Raw genomic sequence first — 21,860 nt, 5'->3', positions numbered from 1 at the left:
CCAATTGAAACTTATCAGTCAGGTCAGGTCCACGTTGTTTTGGGCTCCCATATGTTTGTATTCTAGAAAGGTCTTTTAGTATTGGCTTAGTGTGATGCAGGCCACGCAGAGACAGAAAAGGACATCATTGTTTACCAGCCTATGGAAAATATTGCAGCTTTTGGATTTACAAAAGCAATGACATCTATGTCAACATGGTGTAGATTAAGGCCAACTCATTATAAACAGGTCTTTCCGAACTCAGCAAGAGAGTATAGCTTAATCCAGACAGGAACAGGGCACTCAGTAAAAGTCGGCACCTACAGAATTTGCCCAGAGATATCAGCGCCATAAGGCTGGGGCACAGCCTGCCAGGACCCGGACCGTGCGGACCTCGGCCACCATCGTTGCAGGCGAGTCCCACGGCATCCAGGCATGTAGGCGGCGGGTGCCGCAAGGGCTGGGCTGGCTCCTTCTTTGCGGCTGCTATGGGTCTGCTGGCCGGCTGCCTCCCTTTTTTCTTGCGGCATTAGTCGCTCAATTTCTTCTCAGGGGGTGGGGATACTTTCTCCTCTAATGCATTGGCAGACGCGCCGGGCGGATGCCGCCAGGAATCACTGTCCGCTTCTCCCCATCACCGCCGATGGGGCAGGGGCGTGACGGCTCCCACCCCGGCCGCACGAGCACCCTCTTTTCTGAGGGCCACAGCCAGGGGAAAAAAAAGACACCGGGATGGCCCGCACCCATCTTCTTCTTCTCTCCGGGGCCCGGGCAGGACAACTCGCTGTCCTCCTCCTTCACGGCATCGGCTGCTCACCTCTTCATCCCTGAAGCAGACACCGCAGGGGGGGGCCACCATGCTCCAATCCCGGCTGCACAAGCACCCCCATTACTGAGGGCGGCTGCCGGGGCGAAGCACGTCAGGGTTCCCCTGCACCTCCCCACAAGGGCACTGAGCCGCTGCTCCTCCCTCGCTGAACATATCTTCTCTTTGCGGCGGAACGCCGTGGGGTGTGCACCTCACCGCAGGGCAGCCCGGGCCTACATCGCCCACGCCGCGGCGGGGTCAAACACTCCTCCCCCCCACCACTCACTGGCAGCAGGGGGGCCACGTGGACTTGTGGTCCTCGTCGCCTGGGTGCTCTACCTTCAAGCACATCACAGGCCTACTATGTGTGGGGGTTGGGGCCTGCCCTGGACATCGGGCAGGCCCCTCGGCGCTATGGACATCAGTGCCATACGGGTGGGGCACAGCCTGTCAGGACCCGGACCGTGCGGACCTCAGCCACCATCGTGGCAGGCGGGTCCCACTGCATCCGGGCATGCAGGCCTGGGCCTCCACGTGTAGGCCTGGGCCTCCACGTGTAGGCCTGCGGCCTACATCAGTAAGGAGATACAGACTCAGTCGTTCCTCTTTGGGAGTCTGCAGCCGCTCTGCTTCACGTGCCTGCAGGGGCTCCTTTTATTAACTTGGGCCATGACACAGTCATGGCCCATCTTAAAGGGGCAATACACATACGGGAAACACATCCCCTTAAAGGGGCACTGCACACAGGAGGGTCCCACCTAACACTAGAGACGAATTCTGGCAATGTCTGTGCTTAAGAACTATTTAAAATAAAATTAATCAAGCTATCCTTACCTAGAAAACCTTTAACAACCCCAACTTAATAGGGGCCAGGAATGTTGAGAAAGGGTAGTAGACCGAATGCTGTGGTTTTACCATCTGCTTAAATTCAACCTAGGGTGAATTATAGCATTATGCAAATAAGCTGGCAATAGGGGGTTGCTTATTTATCAGTGGCGATTGGTCCCTGTTCTTGTAATACGGTTTCCCTTTTGTCCAAAAAAATCCCACACGTGTAACGCTGCGATGCCTACAACCTACACCAGGAATCTGCAACCATTGTTTTCGAATATGACTCCAATGACCCCACACAATTGATTATACTGACTAGGGCTGATGGGAGTTGTAGAGGACATCCTCTGGAAGCCACGTTGTCAGACCACCTGGTCTAGACGGAACAGAAAGCGGGGCAGCATAGTGATGACGTCGGCAGTGGTGGCTCCCACCACTTCCTCTTTAAAAATGCAGTGGCAGCAGACTACAGAGGAAGTGAACGAAGCATGGCAACCAGCTTCCTCTTCTCTTTTAGTTTATCGGCGAACGCCCTTATGAAACCAAATGGATGGTTAGGAAAAATCTTGTAATAAAAAGAGGAACCGTTCTGGGGATGGTCTGAATCGGCGTGCGCGCTTCCTCCACGGCCTGGCAATTTCTGGTCCGCCATCTTCCAGTGGTTACCAGGACACAGCCAATGGGCGCACCATCGCATCCCTGTTACCCATTAGCAGCCGTACTGAAAAACAGAGATTTTGAGGTCGTGGTGCTTTTGCTTGATCCAACAAAGAAAGCCAATCTGAAGATGCACGTGTACGGTTTTGTTATTTAACGCGCTTAAGGTGAAGGGCGAGGTCGATCGGCAACCTGCAGCTCTCCAGATGTCCACAATAGCTGGAGAGCCAGCAGTTGCAGACCCCTGCAATGAGGGGTTTTTGGGAGATTGGAGGGCGCTGACAGAAGTACATTACTATTAGGAAGTGCTTTATTAAAACCCAACCATCTTCTGGTCCAGCTACACCCGTGGTGTCCTCCCCTTACTTGCGTCACTGACTGGGTGCTTGCTCAGTTTTGTACCGGCCCGCTGCCCATCTTGCCAGAGGTGTGCGCAATCACTGGTCATCAAATCAGTGCTCTGACCACCGAATTCACCTGCAGCGCTGTATCTGACGTTTGGGTACTGGGTTTAGGTGCTCTTTTTGCCCCATAGATGCCTTCATCAGCTTTGAAATTCAGGCTTGCCCACCTCTATACCACGCCCTGCACTTGGGTGACCCTCTCTGCTATTGCCACCAGTACTGCACTAGATCCCCCCCCCCCCCCCCCCACACCCCGAGTGCACCCTCTGTTCATTACTGTACCATAGCTGCCTCCCTTCCGGGTTTGGCCCCGAGACTACGGATTTCCCAGACATTTTCCAGGTCTCCGGGAGACAGCGGGCTATCTCCCAGATTTCTGAGTTGCTGAAAAATGTTTTGTATGCAACGGGAAACTATCGCGTTTGATTGTTTCCCGTTGCATACAAAACTGGTTTCAAACCTGTGTCCTCTGGGACACCACTAGCATTAAAGAACTCTTAGCTCTGTGAGCTATATTGCAAGTATAATGTATACAAAACTTTGTTTGACTGGACGAAGCTGCCCTTCACTGCCATAACATTATACACCTTTTGCCTAATATACTTTAACTGGGGTTTAAATTCTTGTATTAGGATTTGTGTTCTTTATAAATAATCTCATTTAAACAGCGTATTTTTACAATTCACTCATTAAACAAGTTTGTGCCAATTAGACCTGACAAAATATAGTATCAAGTCTGTGGAACTGTTCTCAAGTGTGTGACCCTGGGCAAATCAGTTTATCCACCTGTGTCTTACTCACATGGTATTGTAATATAAGCTGCATACCCCCCCCCCCCAGTGCTTTAAGTGGAATAAGAAATCGAGGTGGGTGGCAGGGGCCCTCTTGCGCGCTGTGATGCACATTGTTTGGGCCTGGGGTCTAAAAAAGCCCCCCTCCCCCTCAAATCCCAAAGCCTTTACAAGAGGTCATTAATCATCACTGAAACCTTATTTCGGCAGAAGAGCCATAAAAGTACATATATAAATGCAACAACATATAATAAAAAATTACCCCGACACATACAATCCAGTCACAATTGCGCTATGGGTGACCTAAAAGGAAGAAAATATACAGTGGTACAAGGGACCCATTAAAAACAATCAAGCTGAAATCAGAAGAAGAAGTTTAAAAGTAAATCATATTCCTAGGGCTAAATAAACCCTCGGGGGAAGGTAACTCAGGACCTGAAAAGTAGCAGTGTCGGACGAGGAGAGTAGAACTCGCAGCCTCGCCCACTTCAGCTAACTATGGCATTTCTTCGTGTCAACCCCTGACTCCTCCTCCATAGTAGCCAAGCCCTGTGTACAAAACGTGTAGTTGCAAAGATTAGAGGCAGGTCGGCACACTGGCTCAGAAATCTTGTGCCCACTGCTGTCAGACTAAGCCCTGCCTCTCTCAGAATCCACTGCTGTCAGACTAAGCCCTGCCTCTCTCAGAATCCACTGCTGTCAGACTAAGCCCTGCCTCTCTCAGAATCCACTGCTGTCAGACTAAGCCCTGCCTCTCTCAGAATCCACTGCTGTCAGACTAAGCCCTGCCTCTCTCAGAATCCACTGCTGTCAGACTAAGCCCTGCCTCTCTCAGAATCCACTGCTGTCAGACTAAGCCCTGCCTCTCTCAGAATCCACTGCTGTCAGACTAAGCCCTGCCTCTCTCAGAATCCACTGCTGTCAGACTAAGCCCTGCCTCTCTCAGAATCTGCTTTACTTTTGCCTCAAATTGGTAAGACCATTACAAATCGACAGATAGTGAGCAACTGTCTCACTTGCAGCCCCGCAAAGGTGGCATGCATTTCTATTGGATACCTGCAGCTTTTCTAGTAAAAGCGGCGACCGGAACATTGCCCAATCTAAATGGTGGAAAAATAACATCATGATCAAATTTGAAGCCTGAACCCATCCTGTGCTCAATATAGCCAAGACCTATCTTTAGACGGGTGGCATTGATCACAAGAGATTTGCTACACCTGGACTTTAAAGTACGCTTCAGATTCAATATAGAAGAAGACGTCAAGGAGGCCATCACGGTTAGCCATAGAGATGTGGCATCCAGATCCTGGAGAACATTCTTTCCTTTAGAGATCCATTATACACTTTTTCCTCCCTCCAAAATGAGGAAGTGCAACAGTGCCGCCTGACAGGTTTCCAAGCCACGTTGATGCCATAATCTGGCCCAGAAAAAGGCTGTTCTTGCACGAATCAGTGGAGCGGCCAGGACTATGTCTAGTTCTAGGTAGATCAAAGCTGAGGGGGCACTGGAAGGTAACATTAAACGCTTCTTTAAGAACTTGTGCTCAAAAGTACTGAATTTAGAAGTATCACAGTAGCCCCAGAGCTCAGAGCCATAGGTGGTGGCGGGAAGGGCCTGTTTGATGAAAAGGCCTTGTGCTGGGGGAAATAGCCCCACTACCATGTTTTACATGGAAAGATAGTATGGTACCACTGACCTTTTCCAAGACTATGGAGGATTTTTGTATTTGTTCAGACCAAACCCCAGAGTCTTGGAATCTCAGACCTAAGTGGTCATAATGTTTAACCTGCTCTAACACCTGACTATTTACTTCCAATTTTAATTGAAGGTATTTTGATTTGGGGGGGGGAGAAGGGGATTTAAACACTATGGTCTTGGATTTGTCTTTATTTAGCTCAAGGCTAATCTCCTTACACTTATTTAAGAAAATATCAATTGCTTTTTTTAGGCCTTGAAGGGTTGTAGATATGAGAACGGCGTTGTCTGCATAAAACAGAGCTGGGTACTTCTCTTGGCCCATTTTGGGACAATTGTTTCACTCTCTAAGCAACCCTTCTATGATTTCTTGAATATAGAGATTGAATAAGACAGGGACCCAAGAGACATCCTTGTCTGACCCCTCTCTACCGAAAATGAGCATGTTAGCTCATCACCCAACCCAAATCGAATGATAGCCCCATTTTCAGAATGTAGCTGGCGAATTATATTTATATTAGAGGTAATTAAGAGTGACCTAAAAGAATCAATTGAGTTGTCATACATGCAATGAAAGGGAGTACATTTTACTTTAGAAATATTTAATATAATGAATGTACTTAAAAATCTTGGCCAAAATAAATATATCTTGGCCAAAATATACACAGCCCACGGTAGTGGCTGTGTAGTTATGGTTAAATTGCTAATCCCATAGGAAGAGCACTTTTTGGGTGGCGTATAACTTTGCTTCCCATGGACGAATCCTCACCAAACTTTGCAAAAAAAAGTACATGGCCCATATATATATATTTTTTTTCCACTCTTATCTCCTTAATACTCTTTCTTCTTGGGATTCACAACTGAGCCCTTGCTTGGATTGAATCCTACCTTGCATCTCGCCAATTCTGTCTCCTTTAGAGAGAGACTAGTAGTCTCAACCCATCCTCTTAACTGTTGGTATTCCACAAGGCTTTGTCTTCAGGTCTGCTGCTCTTTACACTGTACACCTCTGCTCTTGGGTCACTAATTGCCTCCTTTGGGGTTCTCGTAGCAACTCTTTGCGGACGACACCCAAATCATCATCTTTCCTGAACTCTCCTGTGATCTCTCTATCAAACATTTCAAACTGTCTCACTGCCGTTAAATATCGGATGGCTTTGCACTCTCTGATGTTAAACTCTACCAAAAGCTGTCTCTCAACTCTTCCTCTGTCTATCCAGTTCCCACCTGACACTCTCCCCCTACTCTTCATTAGCTAGAAATCTCTGCATTATATATGACCCTTCTGATACCTTCTCTACTTACATCTCCAAAACTCAAACAGCAGCTCGCATCAACCAAATCGGGCATCTCCTTTCTTTCAACACCACCAAGAGTCTCTTAACCACTCTTGTTTTCTCTAAACTGGACTACTTTGATAGGATCCTCTTTGGGCTTCCCAACTATGCTTTCTGTCCTCTCAACAAGATCACTAACTTCGCTACCAGGACTATCACTTCCCACCTACTTCCTCATACTGTCACCAGGCTGGATGGCGGGTGATGTAAAACAGGGCCAGATTTGAATGTCTTCTCTTGGTTCACAAATCTATCCACATTAAGGCACCACTGTATCTATCCTCCTCTATTCAACTTTATGCGCCTTCTCGTAATCTCTGTTCTGCCTACTCACCTGCCGCTGTGGCTCCTCGCTCTCCCTGTGCTTCCTCTCACTTCCGCTCCTTCTCTCTTCTTGCTCCACTTGCATAGAATTCTCTTCCCCCGGACATCTGATAAACAGTCCACACAGATTTGTTCAAAACCAATCTAAAAGCCTACCTCGTGCCTGTGAGTTACCCTCTTAACCTACCTCTCATTTGCTTCTAGCTAACATTTCCCCCTCACCTCTAACCTGACTCTGTCCATCGCTTCCTCTGCCTCCACTCAACCACTTCACCCTTCACAGTCATATCCCAGGCGCAGCTGGCCGTACTGCCTGCCTGCACTTATTAATGCCCAATGTTCATTGTCCTTAATCTGCGTAGGTCTACTAATGTATTGTCCCTGGTGACTGATCCATTTGCTCCCCTCCGCAACCTGGTCAGAATGTCTCTCAAACTCACCCCATTGTAAGAACCTCACAGCTTCCCTTCAAATCTGATTTCTTTTCGTGTGTACGTTCTTTTGTGATCAAACAAGCATTGTTCTTCCTGTATATACAACTATAAAATAGAACTTCACATCTAAATGGGTCACTACACCATGCAATCCCATAGATCCTTTGAAAGAAATCCCTGATTCTTATGTACTAATGAACATCTTTGTAATGACATACTTTCATATAATGTGTTGCAATCATCAAATCTAACTGAAAACCTTATTCAAAATGTATCCCTCCTCTACCACAAGAGACACCTACCTCACAGCTGCAAAACTATATAAAAAAGCCATCGCTAGAGCTAAAGTGGCCACCTACAATGACAGAATTGAAAAAGCCAACTCTCAATCCAAAGAGCTATTCGCCATTTACAATGAGCTGACCATCCCACCTTCCTCAGCACAACCTACCGAAAAAAACACAACATGGTGTAACAACATCCAACATGCTATGCTAGATAAAATCAAAAAACTCCAGAACAAAATCAAATCCCAATTCGACAAACTTCCCAAAACCATTCCACCATCACTTCCTAAGCCTTCCACCCTCATAATAAAGGATAATACTGCACACAGAACAAACACACCTAAACCCTTATCATTCAAGGAAGTCACAGTTCCTGAAGTCCTTCTAATCATGAAACAGACCAAGCCATCTCTATGCAAAGGGGACACTTGCCCAGCCAACATAATCAAAGACTGTGCCCCAGCTTTGGCCCATTTTGTAACTACGTTCATCAATACCTCCTTCGCCACCAGCACTGTCCCACTCGCCCTGAAGGAAGCATGGGTAAGAACGCTGTTAAAAAAAAACCTACCTTGGATCTGGACGCCCCAAACAACTACTGTCCCATTACCACTGTGCCGTTTCTGCTCAAGATCTTGGATAAGGCTGCATGCCTACAGATCCAAGCTTACCTGGAAACGCACAACATTCTTGGAAAAAGGCAATCGGGTTTCCGCCCACGCCATAGCAGAAACAGCCCTACTCGACCTCAAGAACCAACTACTTGTAGGCATGGACAAAGGCAAGACCTCTCTACTCCTACTCCTCTCGGCGACCTTTGATTTGGTCGACCATAAGATCCTGTGCAAACACCTCACCGACACAGCACACTTCTCCCAAGAAGCCACCGACTAGATCACCTCCTTTCTGCACGGTTGAGCAATGAGAGTCTTCTCAGACCAGGCATCCGCCCAGCCATCACCTATCAGCTGCGGAGTCCCAAAAGGCTCATGCACCTCCCCCACCCTCTACAACCTCTTCACCCTCCCCTTATTCTGTGTCCTAGAAGATTTCGGCATAGCCTTTACTAACTATGCGATGACACCCAGATTCTCCTAACTCTAACCGGTAACTATGAGCATGACCTCAAGACACTCTAAGACACACATGCACGTATCCAGGCATGGATGGCGGCAAATGGTCTATGCCTAAATGGGGAAAAACCGAAATACTGCTAGTAGGCCCCAAGGAAGCCTTAAAAAAATTAGACGACAACTATAGTTTTTTCAGAATCGAGGACACCATCATTAAAACCTCAGACACAGTCAAAACACTTGGAGTCTATCTGAACTCCACCCTATCAATGGACAGGCAAGTCAGCGCCATCTCATCAGCGGCTGCACTCACATCAAAAATCATAAACGCTGTGAGACCATACCTATCTCAAAAAATTGCCTCAACATCGCACGGGCCACAACTTGTGCAAAACTTGACTACTGCGACATTCTACTTCTAGGCACCTCCAATAATAACATCAACAGATTACAAATCGCACAAAACGGTGCCCTCAGAGCCACACTCAGTATACCCAAGAGAGAGCACATCTCCCAAGCACGCAAAGATGCCCATTGGCTCCCGGTCAAAGAACGCATAATATTCAAAGCCCTCACCATCACACACAGATGCATTGCCCAGTCTGCCCCAGCTTACCTAGTGGAAAAAATACACCAATCAGCAGCCCACAGACTGAAACGTGACCAATATGCACACCAACTCTCAGTCCCTGCATTCAACAAAGCTAAAGCAGGCGGCTCTAGCTTTGAGGTTCTAGCCCCTAAAGCTTGGAACTCACTCCCACTCAGTCCAAGAAAAGAAGACCACCTTTAGGAAAGCTCTAAAAACAAAGCTGTTCAACTAGACCACCTTATGTCATGCATTGTCTCTAATGCTTTCCCTCCGTGACCCGTAACACCTCTGCTACAATGTCTTTTTACTGCTGTATACATCTACTCCTGCAACAATGTTATAACCTGCACCGAATGTATACCCTGTATAACATGCACCAAGTGAATATCCTTTAACAGCGCCACGATGCCTCTGGGCGCTTTATAAATCCAAATAAATAAATAAATAAACATAACAGATAGTGGCATCGCGCAAAGAGCAGTATGGTCACGCGTCTTTGTATTTACATTACTGCAAGGAAGACATCTAGGCGGGAAAGTCCGCCCCAGCTCTGTGGCAATATTTGGAGACTGCTCGGGTTGAGCCCTGGCTAGCCTCTGCCCACTACAGTCCTGATAACTCCTGTTTTTTTGCAAGAAATAGATGACCTAATTAAAATCATAAACACATGGTGTGCCGCCTTCCGTGAACGGCCTAAATCTCAGGGTGTTTGTTGGGGGGCGCTTAAGGTGCCTCGTCTCAGCTCGTATGTGTCATGTCCTGGACCCAGCGCGGTCTCTAGTTATCCCACCAGTTCTGTCTGAGGGCCCCCCTAGGTGCTGGACTCGGGGATACCCGGCTTAGTTTTTTGTTCCCGAACCTGTGGTGCAGCCTTCGGTGTTGAACCCGAAACCTGGGTGTTTCCCTGGGTTTCCCCTAGCACTGCACTTTATCCGCGAGTGTTACCCCTTACTGTATTGTCCGGCCTGCTTCCCAGATAGTGCTGTGTGTATCTGACCCTCGAGTGTCCCTCGGTGCCGCCCTCCCCCCCCTCAGTTCCGTGCAGATGGATGTGTTTGCTCATTGTTCCATGCCAGGTGCTACCCCGAGTGCCGAGCTAGACCCCAGGGCATTCTCCCACCCCCTTGACCCCCCCCCCCCCCCGTCCCGCTTGGCGCTGTACCTCACTCCAGGGTGCCTCCTGGCTGCGGGCTTGTAGCAGTGCTGCCCCTCCAGGAAGTACAGCCCGGCGGAGGCGCAGGACAGCAGGCAAGCGATCAGCAACAAGCTCTTAAGCCGGGCCATGTTTAGGAAGTGAATGAAGCATGTGATTCCTGTCCCTTAGACGGGGCCGCCCGGGCCCGCCTACACGGGTGAGTCACGGCCACTGCTGCCCGCCACCCGCACAGGCTTCGGGGGTTTCACAGAGGTGGGGCGAGGAGACAGTTCAAATGCCATTTTTGTCAAGTCAGCAATTACTTATAAAAAAAAATAACACGTTTTAAAAGGACGGGCAGAAGAATGCTGTGCAAACTAAACCCAGAACAACTGTTAACTTAATGGCCAATGTACTCCGGTGCCATTTTAATTGTTTTCAGAGTAAACATAAAATAAGCATTGACAAAGCTAATGGGTCTGGCTTTTACAAGTGGGACTTGGAGCCCCCCCCCCCCCTTCCCCATATGCATACCTACAGATAGGAGCAGCTTCAAATGCGCAATTCTAGTTATTCTAGTCCAGGGGCAACTTCGTGGCAGGATATTGCCATATTCCAGATACAGCCACTTTTGCCCACGTTCTGACACCATGCTGCACTTGCTGCAACAAATACCCCAGCACTGCCATCGTGTGACACGTGCCCCTATTGTATGACAATGTATAGCTATATTGTCAGGTTCAGTTCAGGCAGATCCGGATGAAGAAGCGTGGGGGCTTTGCGCGCCCATTTCAAAATGTTTGGCGGTCCCTTTGCCTACAGCTGGGAAAAGCTGTCCTATGCAGCTGGGGGTGCATAGATCATAATGGGGATATGTGCATGACCCCAACCCCCTAATTGTGTATTCATTCCGTGGCAAGATGGTAAAGCACTGGAGGGAGGAGGTGTGTAGTTGCAGATAATCACTGGACAGAATTGTCTTCTGCATGGCAGAACAAAGAAAAGAAGTTGAAACCCGCTAGTAACTTACGAAAAGCTATTATGCTCTTTGTCGGCAAGGTTCAAATGTTGTTGAAACCGGAGTAGAAAAGGCCGCAAGTTGATACAAATGCTGCTGACTAGTGCAATGCCCCATAACTCACCACCTCAGTGGAGAGAGCTCTGAATGATATGATATGGATACACAAGTGTTTTTATTTTATTTGCATTTTTAAAGCGCTCACACAGCCCGTGGGCATCGAGGCGCTGTTACAGGAATAATTCGTTTTTCCGTCGTGTAATTATTTTTTTTGTCTTAGTTGCTTATTTATAACGCGCTTAAACACCCAGAGAATACTAAGCGCGGACCCAGGGGTTGAACCTCTGTTGCTTTGTGTCATCTTGCTTCCAAGGCGCGCCTCCCAGGGCAAGGCAAGAGGGGGAAACAGAGGGAAGACAGAGACAGAGATCCTACTAGGCCAGGTGACATTGAGATCCTGCTTGCAGGGGGGGGGGGGGTGAGGGGGCAGTGCAGTACATAGGATAACAGCAAAATAAATAGACAATAAGTAAAAGTGCAGCCAGCTGGTGGCAAGTGCAAGGGTAAGTGTAGACATCAGGTGTCGAGTGCTAGTAGGGGCAGTAGGGATACAGAAAGAGACCCAGGTTGTAAGGGCTACCAGGGGGGCAGTGCAGGAGTGCAACTGGTGGGGTAGCCAGGTAACCAGTGCAGTTTTAGATTCAGCCAGGAGATCAGCAGGGGAGAGGGGGAGAGAAAGCAGACGCAAAGAGAAAGGTCTTGAGGTGCTTCTGGAAATGGAGATGGTTCTCCTTAAGTTTCAGAGAAGCAGGGAGGCTGTTCCAGAGGGAGGCCCCTGCAGAAGAAAGAGATCTACCACCAAATCGCTGCTTGGAGAAGCAACTAACCCTGAGGGAGTTGGAGGCGGATGAGCAAAGAGCTCGAGAAGGAAGATATTTAGGAAAGGAGAATTGAAGGTATTGAGGCCCCAGGCCCCAGAAGGCCTTGTGGACAATGCAGAGGGTTTTGAACTTAATTCTCGCAGCCACTGGGAGCCAGTGCACACATTTCAGTCCTGGAGAGATACGATCCCTGTGCTTGAGGCCAAGGACAAGTCTCGCAGTCCTGTTTGGATTGAGTTGCAGAGAGGGGAAGAGTAGCAGATTTAGAAAGAGGCTGTTGCAGTAGTCCAGTCTGGAGAGAACCAGAGCTCTGGAGACAGCGAGCTTCTGGGGGAAGGAGAGGAAAGAAAGAATACCTCTGCGGAGGTGAAGGTGGTAGTGTGACTTCTTAGAGACATCAGAGATATGAGGAGAGGAGGAAAGTGTGGAGTCGAAGATGACCCTCAGATTTTTGGCCTCACAGGTGGGAGCAGGAAGAGGGCCAAGAGAGGCCGGCAAGAGAGTGACAGGAAAGGAGGGAGCAGGTGTGCCGATGAGGAGAATCTCAGTCTTACTGATATTAAGGCAGAGATCATTGGCGGCACACCACTCCTGGATGGCGGACAGACTGTCAGAGATAAGAGGAGGAGGAGAGGTGGCTGAAGGGAGCTTGACAATGAGCTGAGTGTCATCCCCATAGCACTGAAAGTTGGGGCAGAGAAAGGCAATGCGGTGGGAAAGAAGTGCCAGGTATTGGTTGAACAGTCAGGGAGAGAGGTTAGACCCCTGGGGAACCCGGCAGGTAGAGATAGAGGAGCGGAAGGACCCAAGTTGGACCTGGGAGGGTCGATCAGAGAGGAAGGAGGTCAGCCAAGCCAGGGCCTGATCAGTGATGCCCAGGTTATCACAAAGATGGTTGAGCAGGATGGCATGGTTGACCGTGTCAAAGGCAGAAGAGAAATCAAGTAAGAGGAGAGTTGGAATCGAGGTTGGAGAGCAGGTCTTCACGGATGTTCTGGAGAGCAGTTTCCGTGCTTCTGGCGGCTCTGAAGCCGGATTGATGGTCATGGAGACAACCAACAGATTCAGAGTGGAGACTAAGCTGGGAGATGGTCAGCTTTTCCAGGAGTTTGGCCAGGAATGGAGTGATGGAGATTGAACGATAGTTAGACGGGCAGGAAGGGTCGGCAGAGGGTTTCTTAAGAAGGAGGTGCACAAGGGAATGCTTCAGGGTGGAGGCGAAGACTCCAGTGGCGAAGGAGTGGTTGCAGAAATCAGCCAGAGCAGGAGCCAGGGTGTCAATGTGGTCCTTGATGGTTTTGGAGGAACAGGGGTGAACCTGTTTTGATGAGACTTTCATAGATCAGACTTGTCTAGAAACCTTGTCTAGGGAGAACAGGGTAAAGGCAGAGAAGGAGGGAGGGGAGGTGGTCAAAGAAGGGTTAGAGGAAGAGCAGGGAGTAGAGGGAGGAGGAGGAGGAGGAGGAGGAGGAGGAGGGGAGGAAGAAAGAGAGGACAGGATGTCCTGAGTTTTAGTGATGAAATGAGAAGCCAGGCCGTGCAGAGGACCTGGGAGGGGACAGGAGAGAGAGAGAGACTGCAGCAGGATTGGCCAGCTCCTTGCAGATTTTAAAGATTTCAGCTGAGTTGTTAGGTGCCACGGAGACGCAGGCTTGGATGTGGGTTCTCTTCTTGGTGCGGACAGAGAGCCGGAATTGCCTTTGGAGCGGGCGGCAGGCCAGTTTGTCAGAGGATGTACCAGAAGCCCGCCATTTCCTCTCAGCCACTTGCACTTGCATTTAAGGGTGAACAGGTCTGAGTCATACCAAGAGTTGCACTTGGCTTTGGGCTTCAAGCAGATCCTCATGACAGGGGCAAGAGCATCAAGAACTGCTGTTGTTGGAGTTGCCTGCACAGCCCTATTTCTGAGCCCTTTGATCTACACTTGCATTCAATGTGGCCTGGGGGAGTTGGGGAAGCGGTAGGGGTGGGTGGTGTTTGAGGTCAGACCTCTGTAGGAGCTGACTCACAAAGATGTATGTGATTTCACCAAATCAATTTCTCCTTATTGTGAAGTCTTCAATTTTTTTTCTAAGATTTTTATTTTATTTTATTATGCAGGGAGACCCCCCCCACCTTCTCCCTACCTTATCCTATACCCTTAACCTGCCCCCCATCTGTTTCCAAATGGAACCACTTACCCAACCAAATTCGAAGAAAAAATACTTAGATTTCTCATTCGGGGAAATGGTGTTTGGTGAAATGCAGATATTTAGACTCACAAGGGGAAGACAGGAAGAGGAAGCTAGAGCTAGACACTGGGGTAGCACAGGTTGGTGGCCTGCCTCCTCACTGGGCCACATGGACTCATTCGCAGAATGAGATGCCCCCGTGCCTAATAAGAACAGTGCAGCGCTCCGAAGTGTCAATCCGTACTTGTGCACCTTAGCCTGCCATCATATGAATTGACGTTTGGCACTCCAGAGCCCTTTTGGCATTGGCGCTGGACGAGAGCTAAAGCTTTCTTTTTTTTTCAAAACTTTATTTATACATTTAGGACCATACAGAATCAATAAAACATAGTACAATATCTCAAATGTACAAAATGACACTTATTCACACATCTCCTAAAAAAATCTATAAGTAGTAACAGAGGGAGACAAAATTCAAGGAAGAAGACGACAGAAAGTAATGGAAATAAATAAAAAGAAAGAGCAAAAATAAAAACAAAGCAAAACAAGAACCCTAGAACACGATCAAATATTCAAGCATAGAGATCATTAAACGCACCCCATATCCTCCCATATTTATCAAGCTGGTCTTTTGCTTTAAAGGATATTTTCTCCCTCCTGGACAAAAGGGACAAGCTGTGGAGCCAATCGTCAATATTAAACCAGATTTAAACCACTTATAGCTAGAAGCTCAGTGGGTTAACGCACCAGTGCCAGAGATCTTTTTTTTTAATGTGCAACTTACAGTTCTGAATCCCAAGGTTTTTAAAAATGAGTTTACTTAAGATGGGTACTAGTAACACATGGGCTGTACGATAGCATTGTGAACAGTAAGCCATATAGGACAGCATCAATATCAAATAATATGTGATTATCACAATACTGCAACACTGGAAACAGTAAGTAACCCCCCATTGCCCATCTACAGTAGCAAGCACTACATTATCTTGTATTGTCTTTAAACATTACATAGCAAAACTGAAAATGCAGTATTGCCTGTTTGCAAGACGTGAATCGTTGCTACATCGCATGCAGCCCTTTATCCCAGAAGGCGTTCCTTTGTTTACTGTTGAGGACTTTGCAGACACCACAGTTCTTCCAGAGACCAACACATTGCCAGTTGGTTCCAATGCCGTGGATAACGCTGCAGCTTTTTCCCTGACATGACATGACATGACATGGAAGGGACGCCGTTACTCTGACATAATCATTAAATAATGTAGCTTTGTCTTTGCACACCACAATGCAGAGGAAATAATGTAACGCTAAATGACAAATGCCACTTTAGCTCCAGTGCGCTAGGGGAGTGTCTCCCCTTTGTGCTTTTTGACCCCACGCCCCTTTTTATCTTAATTTGCCTCCATTTTGATCCTGAGCCTTGCATGCCTTGTATCCCCTTTCCCCATCCTGCTTTCTGTTTGCTTGCCCTCCTCCCGTGCCACTAGCCTCAGTGGTGGCCCATCAACATTAAAGGTCTTTGAATTGTATGCCGGCTCCCCCGCCACTTTAGCTCCAGTACGGCAGGTGAGTGTGTCCCCTTTGTGCTGGTGTACCCCCATTTTTATTTTTATTTGCCTCTGTTTTGATCCTGTGCCTGGCACGCCTTGTGGATCCTTTCCCCTTCCCGCTTCCTGGTTGCCCGCCCCCTTCCTGTCCCACCTCCCTGCTCCCATTGGCTCGAGAGACCCATTCGAGAACATCTGACCAGGGCAGCCCATTCTGCAAAAGACCCAGAGGCAAAGGACAGCTCCAGACTGTGTTGGCCTATGTTAGCCTGTGTGGCCTGCATCCGTCAACCAAAAGCTACTGACAAGGTAGGTGCAGTTTGGGCAGGAGGTGCAGCCATTACAGCTCCCCAGGAAACTGACAAACCCAATCTAAATACATCTTGTTCGCGATTAACTGGTTGTCTGTTGCATCTAGCCCACCGTTTGTATAGTAACTTAATCTCGCAATTAGCCTGATTAAGCATAGTTATATCTCACATTTAGCCTGACTGTGTTTAGTTAGCCATATCCTGCATTAGCCGGATTGTGCTTAGCCATATCTCGCATTTAGCCTGAAAGTATTTAGTTAGCCATACCCTACATTTAACCTGATTGTGTTTGGTTAACCATATAACGCATTAGCCTGTTAGTGTTCAGTTAGCCATATCCTGCATTCAGCCTGACTGTGTTTAGTTAGCCATATTTCGCACTTAGACTTATTATCCTTAATTAGTGAGATCTTGCATTCAGCCGGATTGTGCTTAGTTAAGCCATATCTCTCACTTAGGCTGATTATCATCCAAACCACAAGTTTAGGTGTTGCTGCACTTGCTGTTGTGTCCCCATTTTGGGTCACTCCCCCTCTATCCAGGTACCCTTAACCCCCAGGTATTACTGCATTTTAAGGCGAACTGTGCTAATTTAGTCATATCTCACAGTTAGGCAAATTGTGTGCTAAACCTATTTCATCTTAGACCAATTAGCCATACTTCAAACGTGAGCAGATTGTGTGAGCTATTCATATCTTCCACTTGTTCAAATTCATTAGGCAACCATATTCCATACTTCGGCGAATTGTGTTTTAGCCCTAATTGATTTTAGATCAACTGCGCTAGTTAGCCATATTTCACACCCAGGCAAAAGACAGGAAACGAGCTCTCAACAATCATACAAAGGTAGGAACCCCGTCAGGAACCTCAGCAACCGTAAGTAGGGCAGAACCCAAAAATCAGACTAGCTGGATAAAATCACCCCAGGGGAGAAACCAGAGCCTCCACCAAGTCCTATTCATCATCTACCAGCCCCCCAACTACCCAAACCCATCAAGACCGCGCACAGCAGGTGCCCACCACTGGCCCGACTCTGCCACTCCAAACACCCCCTACTTTACACACAGAAAGAAAACTCATCAGGAAACCACCTCTGAAAGAAACTCAACCCAAAACCAACAAGGCGGGCAACCACAAGGCAGACAGAAACACAGAATAGTCAACGCAGGAGGGCCTACACCCCTATAGCCTGAGATCAAGTGGAATCCACCCGCAACCGGGAGGTAGTAACGAAATAGCCACAGATCATGGGAAGCCACTCGCAACCGTGAGGCAGTAACCAAATAACGCCAGATCACGGGTAGCCACTCTCAACCGTGAGGTAGTAACCAAATAAAGCCAGATCACGAGAAGCCAATCGCAACCGTGAGGCAGTACCCGAATAACCCCAGATCACAGAAACCATTCGCAACCGTGAGGAAACCTGAAAAATACCAGAGGATCAGACCATGCCACGTCAGAGAATCAGCCGTCGCTAGAGGAAATAACAAGAAAGGTTATCCAATAGGGAACCACAACAGATACCCCGACAAATTCCAGATCATCATCAGAACACACAGCCTCAACCACCACAGGAATAAGAGCCACCCCGAATACAACTAAAATAACTCTACCTTACACCGTACATCGCAACAACCGAATCAGCAGAACAGATATATGACATATATGACAGCAGGATACTGGGACCACATAGGAAAAAAAAGGAACAATGGAAAGGATGAGAAGCTACACCCTCACTCCATACTTCACCAAACCCCAAGAGAACTACCAACACCATCCTGAATCGGAAGATGAGCCATGAACCCAATTTAAAAACCTAACCGACCTATTCAACAGCAAAACATGAACAACTGAACACTCGCAACAACCAAAAGACGATAAGGAGAACCACCAACAAAACCACCCAAGAATGTAAACCAAAACAAACCAATTGACTACAAAGAGAAAACGACACTGCAACCTATTCAACTCCAAACAGGCAACCGAGATCTCCGACTTACTCTGCGACGGGGGAATTGACAACCTATTCATCACAGAAAGTTGGCTAGCTGAAAACTACAAAGTCACTCTACACATCTGCCTATTGGATAACTTCAAATGCAAACAAGCGAACGGGAAAGGAAAAAGAGGGGGAGGACTCGCAGTAGCATATAAAGATCACCTAAAATTTAAAACAGTGGAACCATTAAGCATACCGAACTGTCAATATCTCATCCTCCACCTTCACACAGGCCCACAGTCAAATCTTGCATTCAAACTCATTTACAGGGAGCCAACCTATAATGACACCTTCACAGACACCTTCATAGAAGCAGTCACCAATCTAGCCATCAAACATGATCATATGATAATTCTCGGAAACTTCAATTTATGGTTCAAAGAAGAGAACACCAACTCGCAGAAAACCCTAACCAAACAGCTCAAGACCATGAACCTTCGACAGATGGTGAAAGGAGTGACACACAGCAGGACACAACCTGGATGTAATCTTCGCCCAAAAAAAGACCTGATCACAACAGCACAGCCTATCCAAATACTATGGAGTGAGCACCTCCACATTTCTTTTGTGATACAAATACCATCAAACATATCCGAAAATACCCACCAATCTGGAAACGAAACTGGAAAACCATCAAGAACAGTAACCTAGAAGAACATCTTGAAACCGTGAAGCCGACCGACGGCCACATCATTGGATGCAACAGACATAGACAGAAAAATGTCTCATCCTCTCAAGAAAGAAAGCGTTGGCTAGATAGTTCACCCCCCCACCTAAAAGCAATGAAACGAACTAACCGCAAACTAGAACATGATTGGAGGAAAGATGACCAGGGCAAAAAACCAATATATCGATTACAAATTTGATCATACAAATCAGAAAGTCTCGAAGCTAAAAAGAAGCACTACGACGAATAGATCAGAAAAGCCACCAACACCCAAAGAGAGTTATTCAACATTGTGAATTTGTGAATGAGATGAGAAACCCACCCGGATGCAACAACTCGCCAGCACCCTCCCAAAAATGATGCGACGACCGTGCAGATCACTTCAAGAACAAAACCACAAACATACATAGTAGACCAAACAATGCACCAGCCACCACCAACCTCTGGACCACAAAACAAAATCTGCTGCTTCCAGCCGATGTCAAGCGAAAAACGACTTAACCTTGTTAAAAAGAAAAACAAGACAGGTTCCCCAGTGGCACCCTGCCCTCCAGACATCTATACATCCATACTCGCACAGCACACACCATCAGAATACTACCTACACCACTTCAATCACTTACAAGAGGTAGAGTACCAAGAGCATTCAAAACACCCTACATCAAAACTCTGCTCAAGGACACAACAGGGATGTGGAAGGCCTCTCAAACTACAGACCAATCTCAAACACCCCATACCGGCAAAACTATAAGAAACCTACATCTATGAACAATTACTGGAGCACGTTGAAAATAACCAACTACTGGACCAGGCACAAGTAGGTTTCAGACCCTTCAGAGGAACGGAGACAGCACTAGCCTCAATATGGTACGACCTGAAGACGAAGGCAGAAGGCAACACCAAATCAGCACTGATATTACTGGATCTCTCAGCAGTCTTTGACACAGCCAACCACAACATCCTAATAAAAAGACTGGAAGAAATAGGACTCACTGACCCACTGCTGCTCTGGATAAAATCTTTCCTCTCGGAGTACCCCAAGGGTCATCGCTCTCACCGCTACTCTTCAGCATTTACATGACACTGCTAATCAACCTCATTAAAAAACATGGACTAACATGCTACAACTATGCAGATGGTACACATCATCTTCAAATACAGTGACATACAAGAAGAGAAAGCACCTCTAATAGAGTGCCTCAAGGAGCTCGACCAATGGATGAACATCAACAAACTCAAAATTAACCCAGTTAAAACCATGATTACCCCTGAAGACGGAGGAAGCAACCAGCGGATCCCATGGTCCATAGAACTGGGAAACCCACCAACACCATCTGCAGCTGTAAAAATCCTTGGAATAATCATGGATAGAGTTGATACAAGAACCCCAAGTCAACACGATAATCCGGAAGTGTCTTTCAGCTACAAATGATTACAAAAAGTCTACCATTCCTCTCATTCACACACAAAACACTGGCCATGATATCCCTTATGTCCAGGATAGACTGCGCTAACAGCCATATACCTTGGAATGCCAGACTACCTACTAAGGAAACTGCAACGAATACAAAACGCGGCAGCCAGATTTCTCCTTAAACTCAACCGAAGAGATCACATCACACCAGCACTTATATTACACTGGCTCCCAGTGAGGAAAATAATCACTTTCAAAACAGTGTGCATATCGCACAGAGCAATACGTGGCCAGGGAATGGAATTCATTCAAAAGAAACTCTCCATTTACAAACCAACCAGTACACTGAGATCCTGCAACGACACCCGCCTAGAACCCAAATGGGCAGATCAGCATTCTCCTGTTTAGCCGTGCAACTTTGGAACTCCCTTCACAGGGAAATGCGAAATATGGAGTACCACACACAATTCAGAAAGCTCCTTAAAACCTGGCTCTTCAGCTCCAAACACAATGATACCGACTGAACAGCGTCTGCACACCTCGTAACCGACCAAACACTGAAAAAGGAAAAGGTGTCTGAAAACAATAGAGGAATGAGGAACAGGACTGGGAAGAGAGATGTGAAATAGAGCCACTCCCCCGCCCCTTAAGAGGGACCACTAAGAAACCGGAGAAGCTGGCAGGCCGATACGATTAGGCCAGGGAAGAAGGCCCAAAGGAAACCGGTCGGGGTGGGGGGGGGGGATCAGGCAAGGGATACTCTCGACCTAGGCGTACCCTCACTGAGGACCAGCTAGTGAACAGGAGTAATGCACCAGGCCCTCCCAATAGATAACAGACAATGGGCCTCATTACGACCCAGGCGGTAAGTTACCGCCTGGGTCGTACCTTTACCACCATGGCGTAAACTACGTTTACGCCATGGTGGTTGGCGGACTTACCGCCCCATTCCGAGGTTGGCGGGGCATTAAGTCCCCATTAACCCATTTACCTTTCCCCATTCCCATTTTTGCCCCATAGGGCATAATGGGAGTGGGGAAGGCGTTAATTACGCCACCGTAAATTACGGTGGCGTAATTAACAACAAGGTCCCTTAGCGCCATGGATTTTAACACCTGGTAAAAGCAGGTGTTAAATCCTCCATGGCGCTAAGGGACCTCGGAATCAGGCGGTATGGGTCGGCGCTGTTTACGCCGCCGTAAACCCCTTACCGCCTGGGTCCTAATGAGGCCCAATGCCTGTAGTGTATCGAAGAAAAAGACTAACAATTCCTTGCACATTCCCTTCAAGCCAGTGAGCACATCCCTAGCTAGAAATAGGGCATGTACCAAACATCAGACAGCATAACGGATTCCGAAGAGGCCCAGGAATTATGACCACTGAGATGAGAATCAAGGCGAAAACCCAGAAAAGGCAACTAGGAGGGAGGCAAAGATCACGACTGCCACGGGTGACGTAGTTAGATGAATTTCATGGGTGCGAACTGTGATGCACTTGGATGGATGTC

The 21,860-nt window shown here is 47.6% G+C and overlaps 1 protein-coding gene across 1 annotated transcript in view; it reads right to left on the bottom strand.

Moving 5' to 3' along the window:
• CTSZ (cathepsin Z) overlaps positions 1-10,532 on the bottom strand; it is a 149,588-nt gene extending 139,056 nt beyond the window's left edge. The window contains exon 1 of the mRNA XM_069651055.1: positions 10,376-10,532. Coding sequence (XP_069507156.1) covers positions 10,376-10,497 — 122 coding nt within the window. The 5' untranslated portion in view covers positions 10,498-10,532. The remainder of the gene's footprint in view (positions 1-10,375) is intronic.
• Positions 10,533-21,860: the final 11,328 nt, after the last annotated feature.

This window comes from Ambystoma mexicanum, chromosome 3p, assembly GCF_040938575.1.
Source record: "Ambystoma mexicanum isolate Mex_15411 chromosome 3p, UKY_AmexF1_1, whole genome shotgun sequence".
NCBI lineage: Eukaryota > Metazoa > Chordata > Amphibia > Caudata > Ambystomatidae > Ambystoma > Ambystoma mexicanum.
This window is presented reverse-complemented; position numbering and strand designations above follow the sequence as displayed.